Raw genomic sequence first — 17,600 nt, 5'->3', positions numbered from 1 at the left:
TGCTTTGGAGAACTGTCTATTTAGGTCTTCTGCCCATTGTTTGATTGGCTTGTTTTTTAATATTGAGCTGCATGAGCTGTTTATATATTTTGGAGATTAATCCTTTGTCCGTTGATTCACTTGCAAATGTTTTCTCCCATTCTGAGGGTTGTCTTTTCGTCTTGTTTGTAGTTTCCTTTGCTTTGCAAAAGCTTTTAAGTTTCATTAGGTCCCATTTGTTTATTTGTTTTTATTTCCATTACTGTAAGAGGTGGATCAAGAAAGATCTTGGTGTGATTTATGTCAAAGAGTGTTATTCCTGTTTTCCTCTAAGAGTTTTAGAGTGTCCAGTGTTACATTTAGGTCTGTAATCCATTTTGAGATTTATTTTTGTGTATGATGTTAGGGAGTATTCTAATTTCATTCTTTTACATGTAGCTGTCCAGTTTTCCCAGCACCACTATTGAAGAGACTGTCTTTTCTCCATCGTATATCCTTGCCTCCTTTGTCATAGATTAATTGACCATAGGTGCATGGGTTTATCTCTGGGCTTTCTATCCTGTTCCATTGATCTGTGTTTCTGTTTTTGTGCCAGTACCATACTGTCTTGATTACTGTAGCTTTGTATGTAGTATAGTGTGAAGGCAGAGAGCCTGATTCCTACAGCTCCCTTTTTTTCCCTCAAGACTGTTTTGGCTATTCAGTGTGTTTTGTGTCTCCATACAAATTTTAAGATTTTTTGTTCTAGTTCCTTAAAAAATGCCATTGGTAATTTGATAGGGATTGCATTGAATCTGTAGATTGCTTTGGGTAGTAGGGTCATTTTCACAATATTGATTCTTCCAATCCAAGAACATGGTGTATCTCTCTATCTGTTGGTATTGTCTTTAATTTCTTTCATCAGTGTCTTACAGTTTTCTGCATATAGGTCTTTTGTCTCCCTAGGTAGGTTTATTCCTAGGTATTTTATTCTTTTTGTTGCAATGGTAAATGGCAGTGTTTCCTTGATTTCTGTTTCAGATTTTTCATCATTAGTGTATAGGAATGCAAGAGATTTCTGTGCATTAATTTTTTAACCTGCAACTTTACCAAATTCATTGATTAGCTCTAGTAGTTTTCTGGTGGCATCTTTAGGATTCTCTATGTATAGTATCATGTCATGTGCAAACAGTGACAATTTTACTTCTTCTTTTCCAATTTGTATTCCTTTTATTTTTCTTCTCTGATTGCCGTGGCTAGGACTTCCAAAACTATGTTGAATAGTAGTGGTGAGAGTGGACATCCTTGTCTTGTTCCTGATCTTAGAAGAAACGCTTTCAGTTTTTCACCATTGAGAATGATGTTTGCTATGGGTTTGTCGTATATGGCCTTTATTATGTTGAGGTAGGTTCCCTCTATGCCCACTTTCTGGAGAGTTTTTATCATAAATGGGTGTTGAATTTTGTCAAAAGCTTTTTCTGCATCTATTGAGATGATCGTATGGTTTTTCTTCTTCAATTTGTTAATATGGTGTATCACATTGATTGATTTGCATATATTGATGAATCCTTGCATCCCTGGGATAAATCCCACTTGACTCTGCACTGGGGCCTCCACTGGGCTGTGGGCCTTGCTTCTTGACAAAAGGTGTGCCTTGCTTAGTTGATGTTGGCCTTTTCAAAAATTGTTAGTCCTCATCTAAGAAGGTGAAGGGGCAGGACTGACTTGTATTCAACAGTCTAAAACTTCTGCCTTCCCTTTACTCTATTTAGAACCTTTATTGCACAGATAAAGTTGAATTTTTAACAGAGCCTGAAGGGAGAATATGTCCTTCTAATCTTCTTGCTCCATCTTTCAGAGAGTGCCAGGTAGATGATATTTACTTCTCAGAGTAACAGATCCTGCGTGTAGCTAACCTCATGTAGTCATGTCACTACCATGCATCTCACAGTATGTTGTACTGTTGATTCGGATGCCATAGGGTCCTGTGGTATGGGCTTTGGGACTGGTTTAAGTCTATGTAAAACCACCTTATAATGGGAGGAATTTAGTCTTCTGCTAACTGCACTCTTGTCAAGGTGGGTTCAGGGTGGACCTGTCTGTCCTGTTTCTGAATTCCATCCTGTAGAAACTAGTGTTACGGTGAGGGATCTGTGAACGTGCATATTTGCTGTCGAGCAATTGATTTATCATTTATGTGCCTCAGGGGCTCAAGTGTGACTGGTGGTGTGGTATAAAAGAGCACATCGTGGTCCCTTCCTGAAGCGAAATAATCTGTATCTTTTTCTGGCATTTTATATTTCTTTCCTTAAAAATGTAAATGTGGTAACTGATTAATTCTTAAAATTTCATTTTGGGTTGAAAAAACATTTTTAAGTGCTGAGCCGGAAGTCAAAAACCAGACAAAGCAAGCAGAGAAAACCTGTCTTTTGTATGGCATGGGGTAAAGCTTGCAGTAAATTCAGGTGGTTCCCGGTGGTGTGTACACATTTAGTTCTTCATTATAACTTTTGTTGGCTTCTATTATAATAGATTTTTTTAAACCGTTAAGTAACTAGTTTGTTTTTTTAAAAAATTTTTAAGTGACTAATGTTGTTCTTCTGTGTTTTTTCTCATCAATACTTCAATAAGAATATTTATCGAGTACCCATTATATAGCAGGAACTGTTCCTAGAGTTGGGAATTACGGCCATCAATAAGACAGGACTCACCGGGGGGAAGGGGCAAAATAAAAACAAAGAAGCCCTCATTGTGGTGCGCTACAGATGAGGATTAGTATCCGAAGGGGTTGATATTTTCCCTTGATTGTGGGAAAGGTCTGGCCGTTAGTATATCTCTTCCTTTGCTTTTTTTTTTCTGTTTTTGTAACTTTCAAGGTTCACGGACACTGCATGTGCAGGCATAACACCAAGGGCTTAAACTGTGAACAGTGCATGGATTTCTACCATGATTTACCTTGGAGACCCGCCGAAGGTCGAAACAGCAATGCCTGTAAAAGTAAGTCTCAGGCTTACGTTCTGAATCAGTTCAGAGCCCGGTGTTCATTTTTGGAGTAGAGGTGCTGTAACAGTACACTGGTCTGCAAAAGGAAGAAAAGTTACTACCCTTTTCCCGGCCTCACCCTGATAATCCCAGGAAGCCACTATCCAGTCTGTTAAATTAATCAATTAGTATTTGAGCAGCACCTGTGTGTTTGGCAGATTTAGTAGAAGACAGATGCCATCCCTGACACTGTACCTGTTTTTAAGGCAAGATGACCATGAGTGAGCAGTGAATGAAAACAGTCGTGTGGTGGATCAGTAAGGTCTAAAAGAGACGGCGTATTTGTCAGCCTTGTTTCTGTGCCAGCCCAGCTGCAGCCTGTGGCATCTTTCCATCCACCCATCCCTCCCGGTGCTGTTCTCTGGGCAGAGGGGTAGTTTGAAACACCACCACCCTGCCCCCCACACACAGTGATTCTGATAGACTATCATCCCTGCCAGGCGTGCTGTCTCTGCCCCCACTGAGGACCGTTCTAGGAGCTCAGAAAACAGCGAGGGCTGGAGTTGTCAAGGTTTTGTTAGTAAGGACGACCAGCTGGCCCTTAACAGATAGTTAGGATTGTTTAGGTAAAGAGAGGAAAGCGCAGGGGGGCGGGGAGGGGGGAGGTGGAAGGGAGTTCAGATAAGGAGAACACAAAACACAAGGCTCTAAGGGTATTCTCACGACACCAGGGTTTAATTCATGATTCTGAGCTTTAATTAAACCAACGTATCCAGGGCACGACGACACAGTCCCTCCCTACAGGACGGATAAGTCCAGTGTGTAGAGCCCCGTGAGGGCCCCAGTGGCAGAAGCTTCACTGTGAGAAGACAAGAGTCGTCGATGGGGGTTGTTGAGCGTGAGAGAGCGATGGTTAAAGCTGGGTTGGACCAAGAGAACTCCGCCGAATGGGCTAGAGGAGGGACAGAATGACCCAAGAAGGCCGGCTGGATGGCTGTTAAGGGTCTGATTAACAGAACCTGGCCCGGTGTGGTGGTGGGAATGACGAGCAAGGGAATCCGGCCTTCATACCATGTTCCTCAAAGCCGGCAGCCCAGACAGTCTTCCCCAGGAACATACCGCCTAGAAAACCCTCTGGAGGGACGTATTCCCGTCCCACCCTGAGCCTGGCCCAAGCGCTTCTCCATGCAGTGCGGCCTTCCTGTAAGTGAGCCTTCACGGGGACTTCCCCCAGCACTTTTCAGCTTTTTATAGCCCATTCTCTTCCAAAGAGGGCAAGTGAGGTTATTTCATAAAGGTCACACTCGGAAGGTTTCCAGCATGGCTTAGGATTTAAACTGATGTCGTAAGCAGATGTGTCCTTTTCACCGCCAGCACCTTCTTGTTAATTGCCATTTCACCTGAACTTCGTCCCCAGTTTCCAAAATGAGCTTCCTTCCCACCAACCCCATCCTCCCCCGGTAAGTAGATTGAAAAGGCCTTTCCTGCCGTCGGTCTTGTCTTGCAGAATGTAACTGCAACGAACATTCCAGCTCTTGCCACTTCGACATGGCGGTCTACTTGGCCACTGGCAACGTCAGCGGAGGGGTGTGTGACGAGTGTCAGCACAACACGATGGGGCGCAACTGCGAGCAGTGCAAACCGTTTTACTACCAGCACCCGGAGAGAGACATTCGGGATCCTAACCTCTGTGAACGTATGTGGGGAGAGGTCACGAGGGGGGACCTGTTTAGGTCAGCTTTCAGCTTGAATAGTCTGGTGGTCACAGTCCTTCTCTTGGAACTCAGCCCCAGCCTTATTTTAGCTGCTGTATAGGATGCGGGGGGTAGAATTTACTTAGTCGTCCAGCCTTTTTGAGTCTATTTTTGTGACATTTGGAGGGATGAAGGGAATACGTGTATTTCTACATAAACACACACATTGTGTTACCTCATGCTTCTGATTCTCCTTAGAATGTACCTGTGACCCAGCTGGTTCTCAGAACAAGGGAGTCTGTGACAGTTACACGGATTTTTCTGCCGGTCTCATTGCTGGACAGTGTCGGTGTAAATTACATGTGGAAGGAGAACATTGTGATATCTGCAAAGAAGGCTTCTATGGTTTAAGCACTGAAGATCCATTTGGTTGTAAATGTAAGTACATGTGTTCAAAAAGTTTGGGAGTTCTCATGTGCACGTAATTCCCATTTTACTTTGCAATTCTTAATCCATTCGACTACTACAGACTCACTTGGTTTGTGTTTCTTTACTTCATTTTATCTTTAATGAAGCTTGTACTTGCAGTCCTCTGGGAACGATTCCTGGCAGGAATCCTTGTGATTCTGAGACTGGTTACTGCTACTGTAAGCGTCTGGTGACAGGACAGCATTGTGACCAGTGTCTGGTAGGTAAATCGTAATTACATGGGATGGGTGGTTTGTGAATATGACATTTCAATAGAGAACGATTTTCACAGTTGTAGGTTCTACCATCACGCTTTTATGTAAATATTAATATTAAAAGACACGAGTAGACCATTCACAAAAGAGGAATTACTAATTTTGACAAGATATTCACCATCGCTGTTAGAGTTGCAGAATAAAACCACAGTGAAGTACCATCTTTACAGACAAAATTAACAAAAGTTTTTTTAAAAAAATAGGAATGCTGACTGTTAAGTGAGGACATAGTGAGGGCCGGGTACTCGTGTGCTACTGATGGAAATACAGACTAGTTCATACTTTGTGAAAAGTGTTTTGCAGATGTGTATCCATAGGCTGTAGAAATGTGCATCCCCTTTGACCCAGTAATCCCACTTCTGGGAATCTATCCTAATGAAATAATCAGAAAGTTGGACAAAGATGTATTCACCAGAAGACTCATTGCATCTTTTATTAATCATAACAAAAATAACTTGGAAGCAACAGTAGGGAAAATAGTTAAATAAATCTGGGTGTTTCTATGCAGTGTGATATTTGGTTGCCATTGAAAATGATGATAACATGAGGAAATGCTTATGCTGGTGTAAAAAAAGTATATAAAAGAACACAGGATGTGAGTAGTTTCTTGACTAGGGGAAAAGTTCATCAAGAAAAACAAAATCTGGAAGGAAATAGACCAAAAAGTTGACTGTAGTGTTTATGGGTAGAGTAATTATGAGTGTAATTTTTAAAAATTATATTTTATATCTTTTAAAACATTTTTGTGATTGCTTTCATATTACTGTCTCACTGCCAGAGTAATTCCAGTGAAGAAAATTGGCATATTTGCTGCTAGCTCATGTTAATTCTTGGATGAAGGCTATTTGCAGGGCAAAGAAACTGCTATGATCTGGGGTTACCATGTGGGTATGTGCAACCCTCTCTGACCCCAGTGACCCACAGCTTGGGTTCTTTATGCTAGACTACTCCTACTCACACCTATTGTAGGCTTTCTCCTTCCACGGTGCAGATAAACGTTTGGTGGAACGTCCAAAACACGCCATAACTTGTCTCTTGCTGAGTCTATTGTGTAATTACAGGAACCCCCCTTTAGACGTTTAATCTTTTGTTCTGCAGCCAGAGCACTGGGGCTTAAGCAATGACTTGGATGGATGTCGACCTTGTGACTGTGACCTTGGGGGAGCCTTAAACAATAGGTGAGTGGAGCTGCTCTGACTCTCTTGCGCTCAGTCACCCCTAGGGTCCTTGCGACCTCTAGGACGAGGGTGACTTTCGGTGTCTCCTAAGAAGATAGGCAGAGTGCATTCACCTTTGGTTTGAATGCCCGATAATCACTTTTACCTGCGCTCTCAAAGTTTTCAAAGGTTTGTTCATTCCAAGAGTTAGCTTTGAAGCCTTCTCTAGTCTTTATGTTTCTTGGGTTTTTTAATTTTGTTTTTTCATGTTTCTTTAGTTTTTGTCTTTTTTTTAATTGAAGTATAGTTGAGTTACAATACTGTGTTATTTTCAGGTGTTCAGCACAATGTTTCGGTTATATGTGTATATATCCAGTTATATATGTGTATATTCAGTTGTATATATATGTTCTTCAGATTCTCTTCCCTTATAGTTTATTATAAAAAATTGAGTATAGTTCCATGTGTTATATAGTTGGTCCTTGTTGGTTATTGTTTCTTGGTTTTTAATAGTGTTATTTGTTTTGTATTTTACTTTTCAGTATTTTTTAAATTATGGAAACAGTGTATGCCCGTGGTTTTAAAAAAAATTCAAACAGTTCAGACAGGTATCCTGCCTTTTTTCCCCACCAAGTTCCATTGCCTTGAAGTACCACCGTTAAGTTTCTTGTGTCTCTCTAGAAATTAATAATAGTGCTCAAAATACCTGTAAAAATGACAGTTTTTTTCTTCCTCTCATTTCTTTTGAAATCATCTTAGGTGTTACTTTTTAAACAAGACAAGTACAAAGGAATATAGTCCATGATTTCCTACTTAGCTTAACAGACATTTTTTATAAATCAAAGTAATGTATGTATGTACATTACTCTGAAACTGGTTTTTTTAATCTAGAGTTTGTTTTTTATATCAGCATCTATTCATCTACCTCTTTTTGTGTGTTCCATCATGTGATAGTGCCATGATTTATTGATTTCCGTTGTTTGGGTTTTTTTCTTTTCAAAAATGTTGCAGTGAATATCTTTATTGGTAATCTCGATGACTGTTTGTAGACATATCTATAGATTGGGTTCCCGGCGATGGAAGTGCCACGTCAAAGTACATGTGCATTTTCTATTTTACTAGAGAATGTCAGAGTGTTCTCCAGACATATGGTGCTAGTCTATTTTCCTCCCAACCAGTTACAAATACCTTCTTCCCCAACCCCCCACCAGCAGCTGGTATCATCAAAACTTTTATTTTCACCAGTTTAAAAGATGGAAAATGCAGTCCCATTTTCATTTGTGTAAAGGCTCTTCACTTTATTCTTCACTATTTCATTTTTTCCAGCTTGCGGATACATTAATGAAAATTACATACAATAATTTTAGTGACTTAATTAAATATGTTGGTATTCCTTGAATTGGTGAGACATGACCCTCTCCTCAAAATGATCAAAGTACACATTTCGGCAAGATGTTCAGTTTGTGGGAGTTGGATTAATTACCTTTGAGTCGTCTCTGTGTGTTACTGGATGAGATTCAGAACATCTGGTAAAAATAGCATAAATGACTGTTGGGAGGGTAGACAGATGTTTCCTTGTGGCCCAGGATCTTCCCTGGGAGAACGTGCTGAATTCATTGAGTAAGCCTCATGGGTTCAAAAACTGACTCTCTTACAGGAAGATTTCCCAACACTGTAGTAGTCTGCTTGGGCAGGAATGAGATTTTAGGCAGCAAGAACATGTTCTTTTTGGCCTCCGTATTTGGGTTTGTTCTGTTCCAGATCGTGCAGTAAACTTGGGACAGCAGGTCGCCTCCGGAACTCCAGGGTGAATGCCTGTTCTTAGAAAACCTCCAGAGGGGAGGACGCAAGGATAGTTCCATAAGGGAGGAAAGCAAGACCAACCGCTCTCTCTGCTGATGAAATCACTTCCCTGACTTCCCTTGGTGACCCCCAGAACACAAGCTGATGATTCCTTTAGTAACTGATTCCTCAATTCAAAGCCCTGGGCACTCCGAAAATGCTTCTCGATTAGAGGAAAGTGGCATACGTAACTCTCCAAATTATGTCCTAAACTCAGGAATGTCCTGTGTTCCTTTACACTAAACGGTTTTTTGTTGCTTACACTCCCTTCCTCTCTCTCGCTCGTCCACACGTGCTTCCTGTCTCTAAATGCACCCACGCACAGCCCCTGGCCTGCCCCTAATCTCTCCTGCAAAAAATGTGCAAAAACCAGAATGTGCTAGTCAAGAGAGTTTGTGAAACAAAACATTTTAGTGAAGCTTTTTTTTTTTTCAATTTTGATTGGAGTAGAGCTGCTTTACAATGTTTTGTTAGTTTCTGCTGTACAGCAAAGTGAATCAGTTATTCATGTATACGTATATCCTTCAGTGAAGATTTTCAAGTGGGTAATTTGTTCTTTCTAGCATGATGGATGAAATAGATGCCTTATCTTTTGGCATCATTGGTGGGGGAAGAAAAGAAACTTTCAAGATGCCTCTAGTCTTGTGACTCTTCAGTGTTTTATTGTCATCCTTTTCAAGGTTGTTTTTCCCCACAGGACTTTAAGAGTCCCAAAGAGGTGACAGAGGCTGTGTCTTCTAAAGCACCAGTTCTTCTAGAATGCTTGGGGCATAGCAGATGCTCAGGATCGTCCTTGCTGAATGATTGATTTGTTGCAGACAGTCATAAATATCTTCCACCTGACAGTATTATTGTACTTTGCTTTGCCTCAGACACATGTTGAATAAATGTTGACCGAGTAAAAGAATTTGACAAAAAAAAGATTTTTATGATACAAAAATTAAACATGCCCCCTCGGGAGAGGCAATCTCTAAATCAATCCCAAAACGTTCCTTATTTACCTTGGCTAGGGCTAGATTAAGTGTAAAGTCATTAAGTGGAAAAAGTTTTTAAATGTTTTGTTTAATGAGCCGAGTGGCTTTTGGTAGAACAATTAAAGTGTGTAATCCATGCCTGTTATATTGACAGCTAGTCTGAACTTCGGAATATTTTAAAGTAAGACCTAATTGATTTAAATAATGTGACTCAAACCAGGTTAATAACGTTTTGCCTAGTAGATAACCTGCTTTTTTTTTTTTAATTATTTATTTTGGCTCATCGGGTCTTAGTTGCGGCATGCGAGATCTTCGTTGAGGCAGGCGGGATCTTTTGTTGAGGCGCGCGGGCTTCTCTCTAGTTGTGGCGTGCGGGTTTTCTCTTCTCTGGTTGTGGGATCTTTTGTTGAGGCGCGCGGGCTTCTCTCTAGTTGTGGCGTGCGGGTTTTCTCTTCTCTGGTTGTGGCACGAGGGTTCCAGAATGCTTGGGCTCTGTAGTGTGCGGCACGCAGGCTCTCCAGTTCAGGTGTGCGAGCTCAGTAGTTGTGGTCATGGCATGTGGGATCTTAGTTCTCCGACCAGGGATCAAACCCGCATCCCCTGCATTGCAAGGCGTTTACCGCTGGACCAGTGGGGAAGTCCCCTAACCTGCTTTAATGAATAAGTAAGAGTGGTTGCTAAGTAAATGCTGCTTGCAACTATTTAAAACGTTGAAAAACAGAAGCAGTCTGATAGCATCCTTCAAAATTATTTCATCAGTTAAATTTAGGACTTTGCTATCTGGCTTGAAGCCCACCACTTTCTTCTGAGACTTTGACATCTGGCTTGAAGCCCACCACTTTCTTCTGAAGATCTCTCCTTTCTCCTTCTTAGACTGAAGGCCCCAATCCTCCCTCAATGTGAAAACACATTACTTCTGCATCTTTGTTAGAACTCATTCTGCTTTGTGTTATAGCTGTTTGTCTTTGAACGGTCTCTTTGGACAGAGATTTTGTCTTAGCTGTTTTTGCATATTCTTTTGTCCCCAGCCCATTGATAGGTGCTCGGTAAATGAGCTGAAATTTATTGTACTTTGAAACCGGAGCAGAACTTAATAGATATTTTCATCAATGTATGGGATAACTGTGGTGTATCGAACTCTTTGTTAATTGCTATGGCAGCTGGACATAAAGAGATTATCGAACATAGCTCCTACCGTTTAAGAACCTATTCTAGTTGAAGGGGAATTGGCGGTGGGGGTTGGGTAGAGGGCTGGTGGGAAAGCTGCTCTGGATAGAAGGGAGGGTGCTGACTGTTCATCACTGGGGAACCAGCTCTTATTTGTAATCAGTATTTTGGAGGAGATTTCAGCGTTGAACAGAGTAGTGGTCCTTATGAATGATGATTTTTATCCTTTAATGTGTTTCTTTTGCTTTATTTCTTAGTAGTAAAGTTGAGATTGTACAGTATTTTCCCTGCTCATCACTGTTTAAATGAAAGGGTTTTCCTTCCAAGAGTTGCCAGTTGCTACATTTATGAGAAATCTGTGCTTTTGAGAAACGATCTTTTTATAAAATTTATTTTATTGACGTATAGTTGATGTACAATGTTGTATTTCTGATGTACAGCAAAGTGATTCAGTTATACATTTCTATACATTCATGTTCTTTTCCATTATGGTTTATCACAGTAGATTGAATATAATTCCCTGTGCTATACAGTAAAACATTGTTGTTTATCCATCCTATACATAATAGTTTGCATCTGCTCAACCTAAACTTCTAATCCATCACTCCCCCTCCCCGCCCCCGGCAACCACAAGTCCGTTCTCTGTGTGTCTGTTTCTGTTTTGTAGATAAGTTTATTTGTGTAATATTTTAGATTCCACAGATAAGTGACATCATATGATTTTTGTCTTTCTCTGTCTGACTTACTTCACTTAGTATGATAATCTCTAGGTCCATCCATGTTGCTGTATATGGCATTATTTCATTCTTTTTTTATGGCTGAGTAGTATTCCATTGTGTATACATGTACCACATCTTCTTTATTCATTCATCTGCCAATGGACATTTAGGTTGTTTCCATGTTTTGGCTATTGTAAATAGTGCTGCTATGAACGTGGGGGTGCATGTATCTTTTTTTTTCTTTTTAAGAATCAATTTTATTTTTTGGCTGCGTTGGGTCTGTGTTGCTGCACGCGGGCTTTCTCTAGTTGTGACGAGCAGGGGCTACTCTTTGTTGTGGTGTGCGGGCTTCTCACTGCGGTGGCTTCTCTTGTTGCGGAGCACGGGCTCTAGGCGTGCGGGCTTCAGTAGTTGTGGCTCGCGGGCTCTAGAGCGCAGGCTCAGTAGTTGTGGCGCACAGGCTTAGCTGCTCCACGGCATGTGGAATCTTCCCGGACCAGGGATCGAACTCGTGTTTCCTGCATTGGCAGGCGGATTTTTTACCACTGCATCACCAGGGAAGTCCGCATGTATCTTTTCGAATTATGGTTTTCTCTGGATATACGCCCAGGAGTGGGATTGCTTGATCATATAGCAACTCTATTTTTAGTTTTTTAAGGAACCTCCATACTTTTCTCCACAGTGGCTGCACCAACTTACATTCCCACCAACAGTGTAGGAGGGGTCCCTTTTGAGAAATAATCTTGGCCTTTACCCTTTGAGGAAAAAAATAGGGCCTGTGTTAGGTTTCTGTTGCTGCCATAACAAATTACCACCACTTAGTGGCCTAAAACAACATAAATTTATTATCTTAACAGTCCTGTATGTCAGACACCATCTCGGGGACTAAAATCAAGGTGTCGGTAGGGCCACGTTTCCACCTGAAGGTTCTGGGGACTTTTTCAGTTTGGTTGTAGGATGCAGTTCCTGTCTTCCTGCTGGCTGTCAGCTGAGGGCTGTTCCCAGCTTCTAGAAACTGCCCACGTTCCTTGCCTCTTTCTTTCACCTTCACAACCAACAACGGTGGGTCAGATCATCCTCGTGCCACAGCTCTGACCCACTCCTCTGCTTTCCTCTGCTGCTTCTGAAGATTCATGTGATTCGCTTGGGCCCACCTGAGTAACCCAGGATAATCCCCCATCTCAAGGTCCTTAACCTTGAGCTCATTAGGAAAGGCCTTTGTGCCACATGAGGTAACATATCCACAGATTCCAGGGCTGAGGATGTGGACATCTTTGGGAGTCATTATGCTGCCTGCCACGGGCCCTGATATATTGTGTTTTATGTCTTTATTCTACCTAACTGATCCAATGAATTGCATCTGTATCTAGTTACAGGGAAATTGGTGGGGGGAACATACAGCATCGTCAGATGTACCATTTCTATCTGGTGTCCCCTCATCTCCTCAGGTGAGCAGTGTCTTCCTCTCACCTGCCGTTCTTTGCTCTTAGCTCTGTGTGGGCACTGCCTGCATTTTGATTGGTTGTACTGGTCAGTTGCTTTATTGTTTATCCCCCTTGGTTAGATTGGAAGTGCTTTAGGGCAGGAACTATATTTTTCTCCCATTTTTCTTTCTCCATATCATTTCACTGGAAATATTGGACTTAACAAGGAAGGTAGGATTGGTTCAGAAGAGAGTTGACAGGGACTTCCCTGGCAGTCCAGTGGTTAAAACTCTGCACTTCCACTGCCGGGGTCACAGGTTTGATCCCTGGTTGCGGAACTAAGATCCCGCATGCCGCGAGGTGCAGCCAAAAAAAGAAATAAAGAGCTGACGTGGACTGAAATGGGAGAGTCTGGACGCCAGGAAGCACGGCTGCCAAGGCTAATATCTGCTCAGTAAATATTTGTGGAAGAGTATGAGTGTGGCTCAGCTAAAGCCAAGGGTGGACGCCCGAAAGAGAAGCAGTTGTTTTCAGAGGAGGGGCTATAGAGGCTGCGGGAAACCAGGCAGAGGCTTCGTGACTTGATAGAAGAAGAAACAATTGTGGGTTTGGGGGAAGGCAGGGCTTTGGGAAGGTTGGTTTGGCCGTGTAGCTGGATGATCTGGGCAGCGGGGAGAGAGGGGAACTGGAGAGATCAGCTCGGGAGGTGTAGAACGATGACACGTGGGACTAGGGCAGCCGCAGTGACAATGAGAGGAAAAAGCCGGGTCGAGAACCGTCTTGAAATAACACGTGTTATATTGAGGATAAAGGGAAGATAACGTCTCACCTACATCAGAGGAATTTTTTTTAATTGAAGTATAGTTGATTTACAATGTGTTTTATATATATACACACACACACACACACACACACACACATTCTTTTTTATATTCTTTTCTGTCATGGTGTATCACAGGAGATTGCATAGAGTTCCCTGTGCTCTACAGCAGGACCTGTTGTTTATCCATTCTCTATATAATAGTTTGCATCTGCTAATGCCAACCTCCCAATCCATCCCTTCCCCCTCTCCCCCTTGGCAAGCACAAGTCTGTTCTACATCAGAGTAATTTTAAATCTGCTGACGGAAATAGCAGAGCTGAAGATAAGTCTGTGTGAGGTGGCGAACAGTTTGGGACAGGGTGAATTAGAGGTGATGGCTGGGCAAACCATGGAAACGTCCCATTCACGGCTGGAGGGGTACAACCAGAGCACAGTTGTGAGTCAGAAGTAAGAGCTGTAGGGGAGGGCCACCTGCATGGAGGCAGGTAAAGCCCCAAGAACGAGTTCACCAAAGGGGAGCAGGTGTTGAGTGGGGGCCACGCCTACGGGTGACCAGCATTCAAGTGTGTGGACACAGGCGTGTGGCTGTGGAGCTGACATGAGGGGAATTCCCCGCACAGGGTCAGGTCCTCATGAGTTGTTTCTTCTTTCCAACTGTGCTGCGGGTAAAAGCCTCTTGGGAGTCTGCCCGCTGCCTCTATCCTCGCCTTCCTTGGCTTGTTCTCTGGCATTGGATGGCATCGGGAAGAATCTGGCTGTTTTCTTCTTTGGTGGCTCACGTTTGAGACATCTGTTCCCTCAGTAAACATCTGCTGGGGAGGAAAGGGATTTTCTTTTGTCCCTGTGATGTCATGTGTGACGCCTGAATTTTGGGAAATGGCTTTTGGTGGATTAGCTCGAAAGAGGTCTAGGTCCTAATTGGAACAAGCTTGCCTCCTCTGGGAATTGTCTACAGGATGTCGAGTGTGTTCTTACCCCTGTAGGATAAAAACTATTTACATGACATAAAGGAAGACTTCAGCTGGACCGTGACAGGGCTGTTTGGGGTGTTTTTAATAAAGCTCTGAGTGTTCAGTCTTCCTGTGAGTTGTAACTTGCCTTAGATATTTGGTTTAAAATGAACTTTGGGATGAGAAAAAAAAAAAGAACTCTGGGAATAGGTTTAAAGTAACAATTCCAAATCACATCTTGACTTTAATGAAGTCAAAATGGATGCATGTAATTCAGGGCTTTTTCTTTTTTGTTGTTGAAGTATAGTTGATTTACAATGTTTCAGGTATAGAGCAAAGTTGTCAATAATTGTCCAACAAGAGAGGAAGTGATCAATGTCTTAACAATAAAGATAGCAAACAACTGAGGCCTCAGAAGGCACCATTTGAGAGGAGGAGAGGGAGGGAACCACACAAGCCTTCATGAAGGGATGACAGTTGAAAAATCAGGAGGATTTGAAGACAGCGCGTCAACTTTAATGAACACCTACTTTGTGATCAGCTTAGTTGTTGATGTGTCGCGTACATCATTTCTCTTGCAAGGAGGCGGTGGCACGACGGAGAAGGCGGTTCCTTCTATGGGTTGGGGAGTGATGGTCAGGAAACACCACAGCGGGAGGGATTTGTGAGCTGAATCTTGAAAGAACAGTGGGTAGATCTTTGCTGGGTAAATAAGGGATCAGGGCGTTCCAGGCTGCAGGAACAACACAAGCAAAGGCAAGGGGTCATGAGTCCCCCAGTGCATTGGAAAAACTCTTAAGTAGTTCAGTGTGGTTGGAGAGGCGAGGGCAGAGGCGAGGCTAGGAAGGTAGGGAAGCTGGTGGGGGCCTGGTGTGCCTCTCCAAGGCCATCGTGCCTGGAAGTGTTGTGGTTAATGCATCTCATAAGCGTCATTCAGGTAGCTCTGGGGGAGGTGGAAGTTCAGGTTGAGAAGTTGGAAGATTGGCAATAAGGATACCAATTAGAGGACTGTAACTGCTTTTACTGTGAGCGAGAGAGAGAAGAAAGGCATAGCCTAGTCAGTGCAAAGCGGGGAGAGGATACACAAGATGCTAGGAGGGGGCTTCCCTGGTGGCGCAGTGGTTGAGAGTCCGCCTGCCGATGCAGGGGACACGGGTTCATGCCCCGGTCTGGGAAGATCCCACATGCCACGGAGCGGCTGGGCCCATGAGCCATGGCTGCTGAGCCTGCGCGTCCGGAGCCTGTGCTCCGCAACGGGAGAGGCCACAACAATGAGAGGCCCGCGTACCGCAAAAAAAAAAAAAAAAAGATGCTAGGAGGGGAAATAACCAAATTTGGTTCCTGATGGGCTATGCAGAAGGGAGCTAGAGAAGAACCTCTGGGTTCTGATGTGGTCGACTCTGGGTGGTGGAGTCTTCTCCCAGCAGAGAACGTGGGAGGGACTGGGTGCTGCTTTCTGGGATCTCTGATGAGCCTCTGGGACAGCTAAGTTGGAGCTGTCCTTCTGGGAGCTGGGTATTTAGATGTGAGGCCCAGGAAAAGGGGTTGCATTTGCAAAAGATATATCAACGCAAGAACCTATGTGATAACTACAGAAAACCTTAACGTGGCACAGATGGGGCATAGTCAAGAGAGCAAGGGAGATAAAACCGAAAGACCAGGCCACTGAGAGCTTTCAACCTCAGGAGACTGGGATTAATTTGTAGGCAGTGTTTCCTTCCATGTACTTATTTTTTGAAGGAAGTAAGAAAACCCTACCTGCATGTTTCACCCCACTTACTATTTAATGGCAAACATGGATCTGCTTCCAGTGGGTTCACTATGAATGTGGTGAGCACAACTGACCAGCTCTCCTTCCTTTCCAGTTGCTCTGCAGAGTCAGGCCAGTGCGTCTGCAAACCCCACATGATCGGACGCCAGTGCAACGGAGTGGAATCTGGTTACTACTTCCCCACCTTGGATCACTACCTCTACGAAGCAGAAGAAGCCAACTTGGGGCCTGTAAGTAGGGGGGTGCTGGCCAGGTGGGTAAAGCAGAGTATGGGGGGCGGGCAGGAATGGCAATACACATTTTGTAAAGAGACCAAGTAAGAAGCGTCTCGTCAGTGAGCACAAGATAAGGGCCAGGAGCAGGCCTTCTTGAGAACAGTCGTATTTAAAGTGTAAGTAAATCCGTAACGCAGAAGGAGACTTTGGAATATTCACTAGTAAGGCTTCTGGTGTTTTTAGGCAGGTGGGTTGTTGTGTTTTTTTTCTTTTTCCATTCTTTTCTCTACTGGTTAGCACCAGAGTTAGCTGGTATAGTAAATATTCAGAGAGGATATTGCTTCAGTTTTCTAATGCTGTGTAACAAGCCGTGCCAAAAGTTAGCGGCTTCAAATATATGTCTGGCACGTCAGCTGGGACGGCGGAAACAGTTGGAGGCCAGCTGGGTGCTGTTCTCCAAGCAGCTGTCTTGAGCTTCCTCACAGCATGGAGGTGTCTGGACAGTGAGAATTCTTACCTGGCATTGGAGGAGGAAACAAACTGCCAGGTCTCTCAAGGTCTGGGCTGAGAAGTACCAGAATGTCGTTTTCTCACACTTCGCTGGTCACAAGGCACAAGGCCAGACCAGATTCGAGGGCAGGGGAACATAGGTCCCACCTCATGATGGGTAAGGCCGCACACACATGCATTACAGGGAATGAAGGACTTCATCTCTGGAGGTAGCTGATCACGGTTACTGTATGTAATCCTGTGAACAAACTCAAATGCACGAGTTAAGCAACTCAAACTGATCCATTGTCAGCCTTACAATCAGAATTCACTCATCGGTAGTGAACATTCATGGTTGTAACAGGTTTCCTCACTTGTACGTGGCGCCTGAAACAAATACCAATGAGAATGACAGAAATACATCCTCTAGATATCGGGCTAGCCTTGTGGAAATCTGGGACATACCTGGTCACTCCTAGGCTTGCTAGTAACAGCATTTGGGATGTTCTCTTTCCTTCCGTCGTGCTCATTTTCCTGGTTATATCATAGAAGATATATCTTAAGCCTTAAGCCCATCTCCAATGTCCCAAGACTACCTCAACCTAAAAACTGAAAAGAAACCAATTACCTGTTTATAAAGCGAAAAATGATACAGTCTACTGGAAAATTTGACTGCAAAAAATGGGTTTAGGA

General features: G+C 43.2%; 1 protein-coding gene across 1 annotated transcript in view; it reads left to right on the top strand.

The window, feature by feature from the left end:
* Nucleotides 1-17,600, top strand: part of LAMB1 (laminin subunit beta 1) — a 73,644-nt gene that overhangs the window by 21,327 nt on the left and 34,717 nt on the right. Inside the window, exons 9-14 of the mRNA XM_060157293.1 lie at nt 2,835-2,955; nt 4,448-4,636; nt 4,893-5,072; nt 5,210-5,322; nt 6,476-6,555; nt 16,298-16,433. Coding sequence (XP_060013276.1) covers nt 2,835-2,955; nt 4,448-4,636; nt 4,893-5,072; nt 5,210-5,322; nt 6,476-6,555; nt 16,298-16,433 — 819 coding nt within the window. The remainder of the gene's footprint in view (nt 1-2,834; nt 2,956-4,447; nt 4,637-4,892; nt 5,073-5,209; nt 5,323-6,475; nt 6,556-16,297; nt 16,434-17,600) is intronic.

Source organism: Lagenorhynchus albirostris, chromosome 8, assembly GCF_949774975.1.
Source record: "Lagenorhynchus albirostris chromosome 8, mLagAlb1.1, whole genome shotgun sequence".
In the NCBI taxonomy this organism is placed as follows: domain Eukaryota; kingdom Metazoa; phylum Chordata; class Mammalia; order Artiodactyla; family Delphinidae; genus Lagenorhynchus; species Lagenorhynchus albirostris.
The sequence above is the reverse complement of the archived record's forward strand: the minus strand, read 5'-3'. Positions and strand labels throughout refer to the sequence as shown.